This window comes from Lates calcarifer, linkage group LG16_LG22 (assembly GCF_001640805.2).
Source record: "Lates calcarifer isolate ASB-BC8 linkage group LG16_LG22, TLL_Latcal_v3, whole genome shotgun sequence".
In the NCBI taxonomy this organism is placed as follows: Eukaryota; Metazoa; Chordata; class Actinopteri; family Centropomidae; genus Lates; species Lates calcarifer.
In genome coordinates this window covers 1,720,766-1,737,450 of record NC_066848.1, presented here as the reverse complement: position 1 = coordinate 1,737,450, position 16,685 = coordinate 1,720,766, and the positions used below count along the sequence as shown (strand labels likewise).

At 34.2% G+C, this 16,685-nt stretch overlaps 1 protein-coding gene and 2 long non-coding RNA genes across 3 annotated transcripts; 2 read left to right on the top strand and 1 right to left on the bottom strand.

Moving 5' to 3' along the window:
- The first annotated feature begins 443 nt into the window (after positions 1-443).
- prdx3 (peroxiredoxin 3) lies at positions 444-16,506 on the top strand. The gene is made up of 7 exons (XM_018681019.2): positions 444-584; positions 2,138-2,222; positions 2,918-3,059; positions 3,187-3,322; positions 3,470-3,573; positions 15,657-15,822; positions 16,309-16,506. The coding sequence occupies exons 1-7, from the start codon at positions 549-551 to the stop codon at positions 16,357-16,359; spliced, it is 720 nt and encodes a 239-aa protein (XP_018536535.1). The 5' UTR covers positions 444-548; the 3' UTR covers positions 16,360-16,506.
- Positions 5,459-8,565, top strand: LOC108886272 (uncharacterized). Its single transcript, XR_001961409.2, has 5 exons — positions 5,459-5,661; positions 6,272-6,433; positions 6,523-6,647; positions 6,914-6,965; positions 8,428-8,565. It is a non-coding gene; the product is annotated as an uncharacterized LOC108886272 (long non-coding RNA).
- Positions 8,333-9,517, bottom strand: LOC127143398 (uncharacterized). Its single transcript, XR_007814771.1, has 3 exons — positions 9,365-9,517; positions 9,188-9,226; positions 8,333-8,466 (listed from the first exon to the last, which is right to left on the bottom strand). It is a non-coding gene; the product is annotated as an uncharacterized LOC127143398 (long non-coding RNA).
- Positions 16,507-16,685: the final 179 nt, after the last annotated feature.

The following is a 16,685-nucleotide window of genomic DNA, read 5'->3' as shown; positions in this document are numbered from 1 at the left end:
GAACATCGGAAATATCGGAGGATATATTTGTATATGGATCATACTGTGAGTCACTAATCTGAGAGCAGGCGCATTGTGTTTATAGTTATAACAAAATTGATTAACAACTTGTGTTTATTAATGATATAAAGGTTCGCGCGCAGCGGCAGCGTTTTGTGCTTTTTTTAAACAACGACTCGTTTTTTGACAAAAAAGAAATTATTGACCAGAAAAGAAGAAAAGAAAATAAATCTTGGCATCGCGTGTTTCCGGTGCTCTGATAAATGTTCGGTAAAAAGACCTTGTGCTATTTTTTAAACATTAGAATTTTAAATAAGTACGTTTTACTCGTCATCCGAGGAGCACCTGAAGGCAGCATGAAAGCTCCGTACAGCATTTTTGTTTTTTATTGTTCCGGTAACAGTCTCCGAATAACGTCTTTGGTGCCTATATATGTGTGAAAAGTTTTAATAATACGGATTAATATTTAATATTTATAGTTTTGAGACGTTTGCGTCGAACGCGTGCGTAATGACGCAACTAAGCACTCTCTTCTGACATAATCCAAGATGGCAGCCACCATTGGAAGACTACTCAGGACCTCTGTAAGTTTAAGTTCATACACAGAATCAAACTCACCGTCGACACTGCTCCGCCTCAGTTTGGTGCTTTATCAATCAGTGATTAGCGAGAATCGATAGCGGGTATTGATGAATAATGCGCATGTGCAGTGGCGCGCTGTCATATCGCGTGTGTCGCACATTTGAACCTGAGGACTAACTGTCAGTTTGGTGCCAAACCTGTGATCCGCGGTCGCTGTGTGAGACCAATGTGGTTTTCAAGATGCTAACCTCATATTTTATGTATCTATTAATTAAAACATTATCATTACTATTAATGTGTTTATCACAGTATTATTTCTGGGGCAGACCCTGTCATATATGAGCAATATGCACTTATAGGTGTAAAATTTCATTTCATGTCTTTAAATTTCTTCTAAACTAATTTTTTTTAAATTTCTTTCAGGCATGCACTTCGTTGCTAAGAAAGTACAGCAACATTATTATGTTGTATCATATACTACTTCATTATGTGTTACACTCTAATAGAAATTGTGTAATTCCAGAAGAAGATCTGATGTGGTTTAGTGTGAAGATGTAATTGGCTTCAAAGCACAAAATAATTTTCTTAAACACAGTTTTCTACAGTGGCTGATGAGTGCAAACACACTGCAGCTTAAGAAAACACATGCAAAAAGACAAAACATGAGCAAACTGGGAAAACATCTTCATCAGTTTGACAATTCGTGTGCTCCAAATACACAAACGCACAAATGCTGGAATAAATGCAACAGAAAAGTTGTCCAGGCCTGCAGGGGGAGCACTGCAGCAGGTTGAGCTGTTTGGTTTCCTGCTCTTTGTGAAGGGCTGATGATAATGATAATGATAGAAAACAGTTCACCCCTATTACCTTCCTGTTCCATGAACATTTCTCTCTACAAATATTCAGTATGTAAATTATGGTTTAATAATCTTAGTCCTGCCATCGTGGCTGGAAAATAACACATTATCAAAGAACATAATTCATTTTTTCTCAGGATCCTTTAGCCTGGAGAACTTGTTCGTATTGAACCTGTTGACATTTCGTCTAGTGCCTCATCCACGGCTCATAAAACATCCTCACATTTATAAAGAGCTTCTCTCACATCATGACCTTCACCAGACTCTGAAGTGGTGGCAGCAAAACAAAACTGTAAAGTTTTCCTTTCATGGAGGATGAATTCAGAGTGGTTCAAACATGAGGGATTTAAATAAATCGCCCTTGAATTTGTATTTCTAAGCTTCCAAACTGTTGGCAGTTTTTTACTTGTAGGTTTTTACCACTCAACAGTAGGACTAACAGTGTATATTACCCATGATCCCCCTCTCCCTCTGGAGCAGAAGGTGCTGTGTCTGGGTGCAGACCCACAAGTCTCTCTGTAGGCGGGTTCTGTGTCTTGAATGACCGGAATAAAGTGGTGAAATTAAGATTCATCATGTTTGTCCTGAAGCTCTGAGAGTTTATGACTTTGGTTTAACATCAAAGACCTCTAAAGATTTAACAGTGTTTTCAGTCTATTTGTGGATTATGAATATTGACTTTTTCTTTTTTCCCTCAGGCACAGGTTGCAGCAGCAGGACTGAAAGTCACAGCAGCGAGTCGACATGGAGTCCCTGCACTTCAGAGAGCATGTTTCTCCACCAGTACGTACAAAACCTAAATCACAAGTCATGTTTTTCCCTCAGATCCTCAGATTATTGCTGTGAAATATTACCGCAATAAGGCAAATATATGCAGTATCACATAAAATATTCAAATTGATGCTCAGTGCTGTGAAGTGATGAGACAAAATTATTCACATTTAAAACTTTTTTTTTTTATAATCAGATTTTGTTTGTAATCTCATTTAGTCCACAGATGATCACATCATTATAAAACAGATTTAAAAGTTCACACTGATGCTCTTTCTTTGTGTCACTACAGCACACTGTCTTAAGCTGTAAAAGAAACTCAAACTGGTTTTATGTCACAAGTTTTGCACTTTTCAGTGCCACTAAAATGACCTCCAATTAGTGAGGATTTCATTCAAGTACTGAACATGTGAATTAGTGAGAACAGTCGTGTTCCATTAATGTCATCTTGGCCTAAGTCATATAGAGATTATACATACAGTGCATTCAGAAAGTACTGAATATAACTTACTTTTTTTTGTTTTTATTTAGTTATTTCCTGTGAGTAGTTGATGTTAAATGTTTCTTGTGTATAGACTGAAAGCACCAAAGCTCAACTTCAAGAGTCATAGCAAGAGGTCTGAATACTTTCTGAATGCACAGTAGATGTCTGTGCTCCAAAGAAAATAGTACGAATGAATTAATTGTGCTTGGTTTTTCTGCATCAGGCTCTTGCCGATGGGCTGCTGCTGTCACTCAGCCTGCTCCTGCTTTTAAGGCCACAGCTGTGCAGAATGGGGAGTTTAAGGAGATGAGCCTTGCTGATTTCAAGGGAAAATACCTGGTCCTTTTCTTCTACCCACTGGATTTGTGAGTGCTGACTTTGATTAGCTTTGATTTAAATGCACATTAAGTACCTGTAAGCAGCTCTGCAGATCGACTGGGAGTCAGAAAACATTTCACTCTCAGTGACTTTTGCTTCTCTCTGTGTTTGCAGCACCTTCGTTTGCCCAACAGAGATCATTTCCTTCAGTGACAAGGCGAACGAGTTCCACGACGTCAACTGTGAGGTGGTGGGTGTTTCTGTGGACTCCCACTTCACCCACCTGGCGTGGATCAACACCCCACGCAAGGTACAACTTTCTCATTTAATAATTATTCAAGGGGCAAGGTTCAACTCAGGCCATAAATGAACCTGTAGTTAATGAGTGATCTGCACATGTTGTGTTGTGTTCACAGGACTTTTTAATGCTAAAATAAATGAATATTTTTTTTGTCAGACTGGAGGTTTGGGCCACATCCACATCCCCCTGCTCTCAGACCTCACCAAGCAGATCTCCAGGGACTATGGGGTCCTGCTGGAGGGTCCAGGCATCGCACTGAGGTAGGTGTGTTATTTACTCAATTAGAAACATCAGTCCACAGCCGCCATTAAAGAGACATGAGGGTGTTTTTTTACAATCGGCCTAGAATTCAATATAACAGGTGGTCATGCTGCATTCATGACACGTCAGAAATTAGAAGCTCTGACTCTTGATTTCGACCAATATGTCAAGGAAAATTAAGTGTATAAAGGTTTCACAGTATGTATTTTGGACAAATTATTCCAGCAGATTATTCTAAGAGTATTTAAAGGTTAGAGAGCCCATAGCCTCTCTTACTGTCTCTTGTGTTGCTGCAGGACTGATTTTCCCATATTTCTGGCTTTTATTGAATTTTGTTTGCCAACTCAGTGTGCACATCCAATATGGTGGCAATTTCACAAAACACAACAACTTTTCAGAAAACATGAAAAGACAAAACACAAGTCAATAGTTAGTTAGCGTCTAATGTTAGCGAAATGCAGCTGGAGGGGCAGGAAGTGATTCTCCACATGGAAAGCGTCATCACAGGCTCGCAAGACGGCTACAGTTTGTGTCATTTACAGTCGTTCAAATTGATAAAACTGAGTAAACACAAGAGGCTTTTATCACGTCCTACCAAAAGTTGCTTTTCTTAAGGTAGAAAATGTGAGAAAATGTTCAGAAACATGGCTTGCGAGCCTTCACCTGCGGTTGGGAGGAGTGGAGGTGGATTATGCTCATGTGTGCAGCGACCAGGTCATCAAAGGTAACGTAACTTATGTGGCTAACTTCATGTAGCTAACTGTTTCCTGAGGGTACCCTGTAACATTAGAGTTATATCCCTGTAACTGAATAACAATACCCAGCAACCATAACTAACTAAGTATTCTGCAAGGAGCAACTGTCAGTTATAAATCCAGTATGTAAATAGGTTTGATTTTATAAAAGTATACTTTTATCTTGTATTTTACAGATACTCCCGTTCAATTTAATGAATGTCTGAGTTGTGTAAAAGGCACAAGAGCAGCTGTAGTTCTATAAACAATCCGCTCATGCTGCCTTCTTCAGTTAGCAGTTACTCCCAGTATGAGTAAACTGAAGAGCAACCAAATTACTGTTCTGTTCCTTTATTCTTTCCAGTGGGTAGCTGTTGCCTGTTACCTTCATATTCTATTTGTAGCGCATCCTTAGAAGTCGATCTGTTTACGTTATGTGTGTTGTACTCATGTAAAGGCATACTTGTGGACGCAACCGTCACTGATGCTAACATGATTCCAGAGGGATTGAAGCCCTTATTTTTCTAATCTCAATGATCTAACCTTTGTTAACACATTAAACTGAGGTTAGAAGAACCGTGATAGTTGGTTATCACAAAGTCTATATACTGATATCTGAGTATAATTTTTATTTTAGTTTGGCCTCTTGCTCAATTTCTTGTTATTATTTATTATTTTAATGGCTCAACTTTGCTTACTTGTATATTCCTATCATGTTAAATTATTTAAACATTTCAAATCAGTTTGTTTTTTTCCAATAATATCTTTATTGCTGTTATTTCCTGAGTGACTGGTGATTAAACGTGTGTCTGTTTTCTATGGGTAACCATAATGAATTGTAGCCTAAAACATTGAGTTTATCACTGTATTTATCTTACATGTTATAAATAAAGTTGATTTAAAAAAAAAAACAGTGTAAGTGCAGATTCTCTCAGCGGTTGTCTTTCCTTAAATCTATAGTATGGATGAATTCTCCCTCACCTTTCTTGACCTCATGACGTTTTCTACTGAGGTCAATGTTCATTGGTTAGAACTTTCAAACAACTTCCGCTGAGCTATTTCCACCAATCAGAAGCGGCTGGTAGGCGGGGCAGATTCAGCAGGCCAATCAGCGTTCGCCCGCTAGTGTTGGCTGGCGTCTGTCGTCACTGACCGTGAACGTGAGGAGAGGAGAGCAGGCGAGAGAGGATCGGCGGCGAAACAAAATGTAAAAACGAGTGAAAATACGGTGTAAGACCAACGTTTGAGTCGTCGCTTCGTCGCTTTGGTTCGTTAACGCTCAATTACTGAAGAAGTCTGGACGTTAAAAGAAGCTTTGGAGCTGTTTTTGTCGAACACACCGGCGGCTCAAAGGTAAGGCTAACGAGCTATCTGTGTTAGCGAGCGTTAGCTTTAGCATTAGCATTAGCCTTAGCCTTCTCCTCCAGAATTGTGGACGATTTGCTTCATTTGTGCTTCTTTACCTGTTTTGACTCTGGTTGTTTGTAGGTGTAGTAAGTTTAACTTTAAACGGGTCTTTGAAGTTTAACGCATCCAGTTTTACATTTTGTTACGGTTTAAAGCTTTAGGAATCCCGCTGAATGTATGGTGATGAATAGTATTTGCATAAATAATTAGTATAAAACTAGTTAATCATTTCTCCGGAGTGGTGGAAGAAGCCAGGGTGCATCCAGGATTTAGTATTGACAAAGTGCTAGACGTATAACTTCTTCGATGCTTGAGCAAATTCTTTAGACTAATGTAAGAGTCTGATTAAGTCCTTATGCTAACCTGAGGCACACAGGTTCACCACAGTCAGGACAGGTATTTAGGGTTTGAATTAGAATCAGACAGTGAGGTTATGTGAGACGAGCACAAGGTTCAGACTTAAACCACTGAGCTGTAATAATGTCGTCTACAATACTGACCCAGTCCAAAGCTGAAATATGAACTAACCATGTCATGTTCTGCTTTTTGTTTCCAGCTGTGGATGCAGACAGAGGATGAGAAGCTGATGGGTCTGCAGCACGAGGACTCCTTCTGATTGGAAGGCTTTCTCTGACTGAATCCCAGCTGACCACACAGCCTCACCTGATAGGACCTCACCTGATGGGACTGTCAGCTGTGACCAGTTTGTAAGATAAAGGTATATTACACCTCTTTATAAACATGCTAACAAAGATGTTTGACGTATACAGTCTGATGTTGACATGTTGTTTTCTGTGTGAATTTTAGTTCCCACGCTGCAGAGACAGATGAGTTAATCTGAGCCTGTGAGCTGGAGACGATGGATTCTGCCTCATCAAGCAGGGAGATGATGTTACACCAAACAGGAGCCATGTTTACTTCCTCTCCTCCAGGTACAGCTCAGTGTTGTGCTGTAGAGCTATGATGAGCTAAGCAAGTGTTTATAGACAGAAAAACTCAAATGAATCACTGTTAATGGTCAGAAGTTTATTTTATTTCATTTCTGTTGTCCTGTCTGATTGGTCCAGCACCAGTTAGTCCAGTGAGTCTTTTACTTACAGTTAGAACTTCAGTACCCAGAATCCTCTGCTTTTATTTTGAAGGTGTAAACAGTTGCAGTTTTATATTAATGTTTGTTGTTTGTGATTTTTCTCCACAGACTGAAACTTCACCCATCAAACGACAGAGAGAAGAGACATGAAGATTTCCAGGTCAGTGTAAGTTTATTGTTTTCAGTCATTATCTCAGCTGCAGTTTGACTCTTTAAAACCTGTCGTCTGGAACAAACATCATTTAGTTTAGGCTGCTCTAAATTATCAGATTAAATTAGTTTGAATTTGTATTTTTCCAAAATGTAGCTGTAAAAAAAATAGTATTTCTATACTTCTTTACAAGTAAGTCTAAAAAAAAAAAAAATTAAAGATTTTAAAGAGATATAAAGAAACTTTATACCCTGATTAAAATAAATTGACCTACAGTAAAATGTTTATATTCTTTAAAAAGTAAATTTATAAGATTAATTTACAAATTGTTAAAATTGAAATAGGTTTATATGCTGTAAAAAAATATATAGTTTATACACCATAAGTAAATTTGTTAAGTTAAAATTTTAAAAGTAAGTTTATATGTTTTTTAAAAAATCAAAGTAAAAGATAAGTTGATATGCTGTATAAAATAAGTTAATGTGCTTTAATACATTTATACTTCAAAATAGAAGTTTTTACTCTGATTAAAATATGTTAACATGCTGTAAACTGGTTATACACTTCAAAAAGTAAATTTAAAAGATAAATTTACAAGTTGTAAAAAATATATTTAAGTAAGTTTATACACATTTAAAAAATAAATATAAAAGTATACTGAAAAATATTAGGTTATACAACTTAAATTTACATGTTTAAAAATTAACAATATATACATGTATATACTAAGAAAATATTTTAAATAATGTGCTTTTATAATTTAGTTTTTGTAAAAACTTAGGCCTACAGAATCAAAGTCTATACAGTACAAAAAGTAAACATTAAATAGACTTCATATATTAGAGTTATGGATCTGTGTATATGCTATAAATGTACAATTGGCACACTTAAAAAAATAAATCAGTAAAAACTAAGTCTTTGATAGGCCTGAGTAGGATTTTATTATTTACATAAGTTCTCAATCATGTAAAATATATATTTAATGTTATTTTAAAATTTGAAACACTCAACTGTACAGTTAAAAAGAAACCTTTAATGATTTTGTTCCAGACAACATTTAACAAACTGCAGCAAAGATAATGACAGATGTTTGACCACTAGGAGGCGCTGTGTTCTGTTCTCTCACCAACACTTTACTGTAGCTGTGAGCACATTTCCTCAGACTGATGTTTGAGTGTAACATCTATAACAACATTTAACTGCTCATGATACTAATGTTTCATGAATACTTATATCATGAGCAGTTAAATGTTGTTACAGATGTTACACTCAGACACATCAGTCTGAGGAAATGTGCTCACAGCTACAGTAAAGTGTTGGTTGGAGAACAGAACACAGCGCCTCCTAGTGGTCAAACACTGGGGGGTGGGGGAGGAGGGAGGGAGGGGTTGGGGAGCATCATCCTGCAGGAGGGGTGTATTGTTGTTGTCTGAACAGCTTCATCTGTGGTGTTTTCTTTCCTCCTCCTCAGGTCCAGACCTTCAGCTGCCTCCATCTTCTTCTCCTCCACCTGCAGAGACACATCATGTTAATCACTCATCAATAAATCTCCTCCTCCTCTAAACTGTCCTCAGTCGTTTTTGATGGTTAATTACAGTGTAGGAGTTCTGCTGCTACAGTCTCACTCAAACCAATTCATCAGATACTTTTTAAACTACTGACATGTTTGACTTTTTCTAATGATTCTAGTCTCAGTAGAAACCACCACTGTGTCTGTCTGAAGCTTCATTTACTTCTAATACAATTAAAAAGTACTTCTTCTATTACTTTAAATATTAAGAGATTATTTACAACATTACATTTAACATTACAAATTATTTCTCATTAATTTTATCATTAAATTATTACAGATTACATTAAGTATTATGGGTTAGCTCTAATATTACTTCAGCACTAAATTACCATAGATTACTTGAATTACTATAATTATTTACTTCTAACATTACAGATACATGTAAAATAAGATTATTTCTATCAGTCAAATGTCAGAGTTAAACTTTTCTACTGAGATCTTGTATTAATCAGCTGGAAGCTTCAGACAGACACAGTCCTGGTCTCTGCTGAGACTGGAATCATTAGAAAAAGTAACAAACTCAAACATGTCAGTCGTTTAAAAACGTTTCTGGATGAATTTTCAGTGAGACTGTAGCAGCAGCTCTCCGACTAAAACACTGTAATTAACTATCAAAAAGGACTAAGGACAGTGAACTGTAATGAAAACATTTTCCTACCTTCACCTTCAGTGGATCCAGTTGTTTCTGTGAATTCACCTGAAAAACACAACATGTAATTAAAAAGACATAACTGAGAATAAAAACATTTATCTTCTTAGAAATTAATGAGTTGAGTCTTTTTTGACAAATTCTAAACTACAGGTAGAAGTTAATGTGATGATGTTAGTAAATTACCTGGAGGTTTCTCTTCCGCTCTCAGAGAACTGGTTTACTGTTTGAGGAGACTCTGCACTCATGGACCAAGTGGTGACACCTGGAAATAAAAGAAAGATACAAAGGAAAATGGTCAGTTACACTATTACCTGTTCCTCATCACCAATCTGAACCATATATTTCCTGATTACACTTCATCAAATGTTAAAATTTACTGTCATATGACAAAGAAAACTTTTAAATTCTATGTTTTTGGGAGTGTTGATTGGACAAAACAAAACATTTGAAAATGGGAAATGTTCTGTTTTCCCTGAGATTTGAGGTGTTTCAGACTGGAGTCGTTGTTTAGGACACAGTTTGATGTGGTGAGGTGAGAGCTGGTGTTTCCTGGTCAAAAATATGAAAAAAATATAGTATAGTATGTGGTCAAAAATGTCATAAAAATGGCATAGTATAGTAAGGGATTAAAAATGTCATAAAAAATGTCATAGTATAGTAAGGGGTCAAAAATATGAAAAAAATGTCATAGTATAGTATGTGGTCAAAAATGTCATAAAAAATGTCATAGTATAGTAAGGCGGTCAAAAAATATGAAAAAAATGTCATAGTATAGTATGTGGTCAAAAATGTCATAAAAATGTCATAGTAGTAGGGTCAAAATATGTCATAGTATAGTGGGGTCAAAAATATGAAAAAAATGTCATAGTATAGTATGTGGTCAAAAATATGTCATATAAAAATGCAAAAAAAAAATCATAGTATAGTAAGGGGTCAAAAATGAATAAAAATGTCATAGTATAGTAAGGGGTCAAAAATATGAAAAAAAATGTCCATAGTATAGTAATGGTCAAAAATCATGAAAAAAATGTCATAGTATAGTAAGGGGTCAAAAATATGCAAAAAATGTCCATAGTATAGTAAGGGTCAAAAATATGAAAAAAATGTCATAGTATAGTAAGGGGTCAAAAATTATGAAAAAAAATGTCATAGTATATATATGTGGGTCAAAAATATGTCATAAAAATGTCCATAGTATAGTAAGGGGTCAAAAATGATGCATAAAAATGTCATAGTATAGTAAGGGGTCAAAAATGTATGAAAAAAATGTCATAGTATAGCATGTGGTCAAAAATATGAAAAAAATGTCATAGTATAGTAATGTGGTCAAAAATGTCATAAAAAATGTCATAGTATAGTAAGGGGTCAAAAATGTCATAAAAATGTCATAGTATAGTAAGGGGTCAAAAATATGAAAAAAATGTCATAGTATAGTAAGTGGGTCAAAAATCATAAAAATGTCATAGTATGATAAAAAATGTCATAGTAATTAGTATAGTTGGGTCAAAAATGTATAAAAAATGTCATAGTATAGTAAGGGTCATTAAAAAATGTCATAAAAAATGTCATAGTATAGTAAGGGTCAAAATATGTCAATAAAAATGTCATTAGGTATAAAGGTAAGGGGTCAAAAATATGAAAAAAATGTCAAGGTATTAGTATAGTAAAGGAGGTCAAAAATATGAAAAAAATGTCATGTTCATAAAAAAGTATAGTAAAGTCATAGAAAATGGTCAAAAAATGACATAGTAAGTAAGGGTCAAAAAATGAAAAAAGTCATAGTATAGATGGGTCAATAAATGTCATATGTCATAGTACATGTGGTCAAATCAATATGAAAAAAATGTCATAGTATAGTATGTGGTCAAAATATGTCAATAAAAATGTCATTAGTATAGTAAGGGGTCAAAAAATATGAAAAAAATGTCAATAGTATAGTAAGGGGGTTCAAAAATATTGTCATAAAAAATGTCATAGTATAGTAAGGATGTGTTCAAAAATTGTCATAAAAATGTCATAGTATAGTAAGGGGTTCAAAAATATGAAAAAAAATTCATAGTATAGTAGGTCAAAAATATGAAAAAAATGTCATAGTATAGTAAGGGTCAAAAATGTCATTAAAAAAAATGTCATAGTATAGTAAGGGGTCAAAAATGTCATAAAAATGTCATAGTATAGTAAGGGGTCAAAAATATGAAAAAAATGTCATAGTATAGTAAGGGGTCAAAAATATGAAAAAAATGTCATAGTATAGTATATGGGGTCAAAAATGTCATAAAAATGTCATAGTATAGGATGGTCAAAAATGTCATAGTATAGATAATGGGTCATAGAAATTCATAGTATATGTGGTCAAAAGTATAATGTCATAGTATAAAGTGGTCAAAATATAATGTCATAGTAAGTGGGTCAAAAATGTCATAAAAATGTCATAGTATAGTATGTGGTCAAAAATGTCATAAAAATGTCATAGTAAGTAAGGGGTCAAAAATATGAAAAAAATGTCATAGTATAGTAAGGGGTCAAAAATGTCATAAAAATGTCATAGTATAGTAAAAAATGTCAAAAATGTCATAGTATAGTAAGGGGTCAAAAATATGAAAAAAATGTCCAAAAACACAAAAATATGAAAAAAATGTCATAGTATAGTCAAAAATGTCATAAAAATGTCATAGTATAGTAAGGAAAAAAATGTCATAGTATAGTAAGGGGTCAAAAATCCATCAAAAATGTCATAAGTCATAGTATAGTAAGGGGTCAAAATGTCATAAAAATGTCATAGTATAGTAAGGGAAAAATGTCATAAAAAATGTCATAGTATAGTAAAAAATATGAAAAAATGTCATAGTATCAGTATAGTAAGCCAAAATATGACACAAAAATATGAAAAAAATGCCATAGTATAGTATGTGGTCAAAAATGTCATAAAAATGTCAGTATAGTAAAAAAATGTCATAAAAATGTCATAGTATAGTAAGGGGTCAAATGTCAATATGTCATAGTATAAAAAAAATGTGTCATAGTATAGTAAGGGGTCAAAAATGAAAAAAATGTCATAGTATAGTAAGTGGTCAAAAATATGAAAAAAATGTCATAGTATAGTATGTGGTCAAAAAATGTCATAAAATGTCATAGTATAGTAAGGGGTCAAAAATGAAAAAAATGCATAGTATAGTAAGGGGTCAAAAATATGAAAAAAATGTCATAGTATAGTACAAAATGTGTATAGTAAGGGGTCAAAAATGTCATAAAAATGTCATAGTATAGGGGTCAAAAATATGAAAAAAATGTCATAGTATAGTATGTGGTCAAAAATATGAAAAAAAATGCATAGTATAGTAAGGGGTCAAAAATATGACATAAAAATGTCATAGTATAGTAAGTGGGGTCAAAATATGTAAAAAATGTCATAGTATGTATGTGGTCAAAAATGTCATAAAAATGTCATAGTATAGTAAGGGGTCAAAAATGTAAAAAGTCATAGTATAGTAGGGGTCAAAAATATGAAAAAAAATGTCATAGTATAGTAAGGGGTCAAAATGTCATAAAAATGTCATAGTATAAAAAAAATGTCATAAAAATGTCATAGTATAGTAAGGGGTCAAAAATATGAAAAAAATGTCATAGTATATATGTGGTCAAAAATATGAAAAATGTCATAGTGTCAAAAAATATGTGTCATAGTATAGTAAGGGGTCAAAAATATGAAAAAAATGTCATAGTATAGTAAGGGGTCAAAAAATATGAAAAAATGTCATAGTATAGTAAGGGGTCAAAAATGTCATAAAAAATGTCATAGTATAGCATAAAAATGTCATAGTATACAAAAATATGAAAAAAATGTCATAGTATAGTAAGGGTCAAAATATGAAAAAAAATGTCATAGTAAAGTATGTGGTCAAAAATGTCATAAAAATGTCATAGTATAGTAAGGGGTCAAAATGTGATAGTAATAGGTAAGGTCAAAAATGTCATAAAAAATGTCATAGTATAGTAATGGTGGTCAAAAATGTCATAAAAATGTCATAGTATAGTAAGCGTCAAAAATGTCATAAAATGTCATAGTATAGTAGGCTGTCAAAAATGTCATAGTAAGTAAATGTCCAAAAATGTCAATAAAAATGTCATTAGTCATAGTAAGGGGTCAAAAATATGAACAAAAATGTCATAGTATAGTAATGTGGTCAAAAATATGAAAAAAATGTCATAGTATAGTAAGGGTCAAAAATGTCATAAAAATGTCATAGTATAGTAAGGGGTCAAAAAGTCATAAAAATGTCATAGATAGTAAGGGGTTAAAAATGTCATAAAAATGTCATAGTATAGTATGTGGTCAAAAATATGAAAAAAATGTCATAGTATAGTAAGGGTCAAAAATATGAAAAAAATGTCATAGTATAGTAAGGGGTCAAAAATGTCATAAAAATGTCATAGTATAGTAAGGGAAAAAATGTCATAAAAATGTCTAGTATAGTAAGGGGTCAAATGAAAAAAAATGTCATAGTATAGTATGTGGTCAAAAATGTCAAAAAATGTCATAGTATAGTAAGGGGTCAAAAATATGAAAAAAATGTCATAGTATAGTGGTCAACATAGTATAGTAAGGGTCAAAAATGTCATAAAAATGTCATAGTATGTATCAAAAAATGAAAATAATGTCATAGTATTAGTAAGGTTGAAAAAATGTCAATATAGTAATGTCATAAAAATGAAAAAATGTCATAGTATAGTATAGTGGGTCAAAAATGTCAAAATGTCATAGTATAGTAAGGGGTCAAAAATATGAAAAAATGTCATAGTATAGTAAGGGGTCAAAAATGTCATAAAAATGTCATTAGTATAGTAAGGGGTCAAAAATATGAAAAAAATGTCATAGTATAGTAAGGGGTCAAAATGTCATAAAAATGTCATAGTATAGTAAGGGGTCAAAAATATGAAAAAAATGTCATAGTATAGTAAGGGGTTAAAAATGTCATAAAAATGTCATAGTATAGTAAGGGTCCAAAAATATGAAAAAAATGTCATAGTATAGTAAGGGGTTAAAAAGTCATAGTATAGATGGGTCAAAAAATATGAAAAAAATGTCATAGTATAGTAAGGGGTCAAAAATATGAAAAAAAATGTCATAGTATAGTAAGGGGTCAAAAATATGAAAAAAATGTCATAGTATAGTAAGGGGAAAAAAGAAAAGTAAGGGGTCAAAAATGTCATAAAAAATGTCATAGTATAGTAAGGGGTCAAAAATGTCATAAAAAATGTCATAGTATAGTAAAAGGTTAAAAATGTCATAAAAATGTCATAGTATAGTAAGGGGTCAAAAATGTCATAAAAATGTCATAGTATAGTAAGGGGTCAAAAATGTCATAAAAATGTCATAGTATAGTAAGGGGTCAAAAATATGAAATAAATGTCATAGTATAGCATATGGTCAAAAATGTCATTGTTTAGGACACAGAGCTGTTTGGTGTGTGAGGTGAGAGCTGGTGTTTCCCTCCAGGCTGCAGCAGCTCAACAAGTAGACCTGGAAAACACGAGTACAACACTAATGAATTAAAACACTGAAAAAAAGTCACCACCAAAACTTAAAAGACTATAAAATATTACACTGACATAAAACGTCTGTGTAGTATGTGGTGAAGGGTCATAGTATAGTAAAGCATCAAAATTATTAAAGAAAAATATCACAGTTCGCGTTAGCGCATGATAGCAAAAATGAAAACCATAACTGACTATCACAGACTGTGATGCTACACCTCCGGAAACAGACTTAAAATGAGTTGTAAAAACAACCAAGAGCTGCAGTGTTATCATTCATCCACGATAGGGACCCACGACATGTCAGAAACGCATAAATCAGAAAGACAAACACAGGCCCACAAGCCCAAAAAGATATCAGTTAAGAGAAGGCTACGGCTAATGCTAATGATAAAGCTAACGCTCGCTAATTAGCTAGCCTTACCTTCGTGTTGGGCGTCCAGCTTCACTCGTGCTCGACGAAAACAACTCCAAAGTTTGTTTTAACATCCAGACTTGTTGAATCAGTAAGTTTATCCGCGTGTTAACGAAGCGACCACAAACGTTGGTTTTACTCCGTATTTACACTCGTTTTTCCGACTTTCTCTGTCCGCCCTGCTGCTTCAGTTACATCCATCTCCGTGCGTCAATGACGTCACGGCCAGTGACGACACACTCCAGCGACGTAGGCAGACAAAACGCTGATTGGCTGCGCGCTTGTGATTGGTCGAATCGGCGGAAAACGGTTTATTTTTGCAATAGCGTTGTTTTTCATTTTTAAATATGATTTTAAAACGAGTTTCACGCTACACACTCCACAATAAAATGCATATTCTTGTAAATTTTCATATTATACATATTATGTGTTATCTTTACTACTCGGTTTTGTGTTTGTTTTTTACGTTTATGTTGTTGAGAAAGACGCTCGATAATTTATCTGTTAATAATTCTTGTTTTTCAGGGGCCTGTTCATCATTGATCCAAACGGCGTGGTGAAGCACATGAGTGTGAACGACCTGCCGGTGGGCCGCTGTGTAGAGGAGACCCTCCGTCTGGTGAAGGCCTTCCAGTTTGTGGAGACCCACGGCGAAGTGTGTCCGGCCAGCTGGACCCCTGACTCCCCAACGGTGAGTTCATTCACCTGTTTGACCTTGTATTAAAGAATAAGAAAGAGCTGTTTTATCGCTACCAGACTCCATTTAGAAAAACAGTAATTTTACAGAGCAGGAACACAGGAGATGCTGAAATACCACTGCCTCCATCTGTTGGTTTGTTTCTGTTATTGTGTGATATTTTTACTTATGTGGAAGATCTGATTACTTCCTCCACCACTTAAAGTCACACAATAACACAAAGAAACTAACAGATGGAGGCAGTGGTATTTCAGCAGCTCCTGTGTTCCTGCTCTGTAAAATTACTGTTTTTCTCAATGGAGTCTGCTAGTGATAAAAAGTGATGTTTCTGGTTAAACAAAAAGGATATTACTCTATATTGAAAAGGTTTATTTCTGTAGGAATCCTCTCCACAATACTGTGAGACACTTGTAATAACAATCTGAGCCTGTCAGAATACCAGAATTATCTGAGCTGAGCTTCATCTTGTTTGTTTTCCAGATCAAACCAACCCCACACGGATCCAAGGAGTACTTTGAAAAAGTCAACTGACCAAAGTTCACAACGCTCTCAGCTTAAAAACAGTGAATGGTAGAAATCTGAAAACAAATGAAACACTCTTAGTTTACAGTTTGTAAAGTTGTATTTACTCATACACAGCTGAATAAACAAATAAATCGATTCTCTCTCAGAACGACAGCTCGTTGTTTAAATTGATGTGTAATAGTCTTTGTATTTTAATCACTGTTTTATTCATGGCTGTTATTTTCCTGACTGATTTACTCAGCTCCCCCTTGAGACTCTGCTGAACTGTATGGTTTTGTACCTTAATACACATCTACAGCACAGTATGTATGAGCTTATCTAACCCAAAAATA

Excerpts from the sequence above, each read along its gene's own strand:
- prdx3 (XM_018681019.2), top strand. The coding sequence starts at position 549 with ATGGCAGCCACCATTGGAAGACTACTCAGGACCTCT. Across the intron at positions 585-2,137 it reads GAAGACTACTCAGGACCTCT|GCACAGGTTGCAGCAGCAGG; the intron begins GTAAGTTTAAGT and ends TTTTTCCCTCAG. Across the intron at positions 3,323-3,469 it reads GGATCAACACCCCACGCAAG|ACTGGAGGTTTGGGCCACAT; the intron begins GTACAACTTTCT and ends TTTTTTTGTCAG.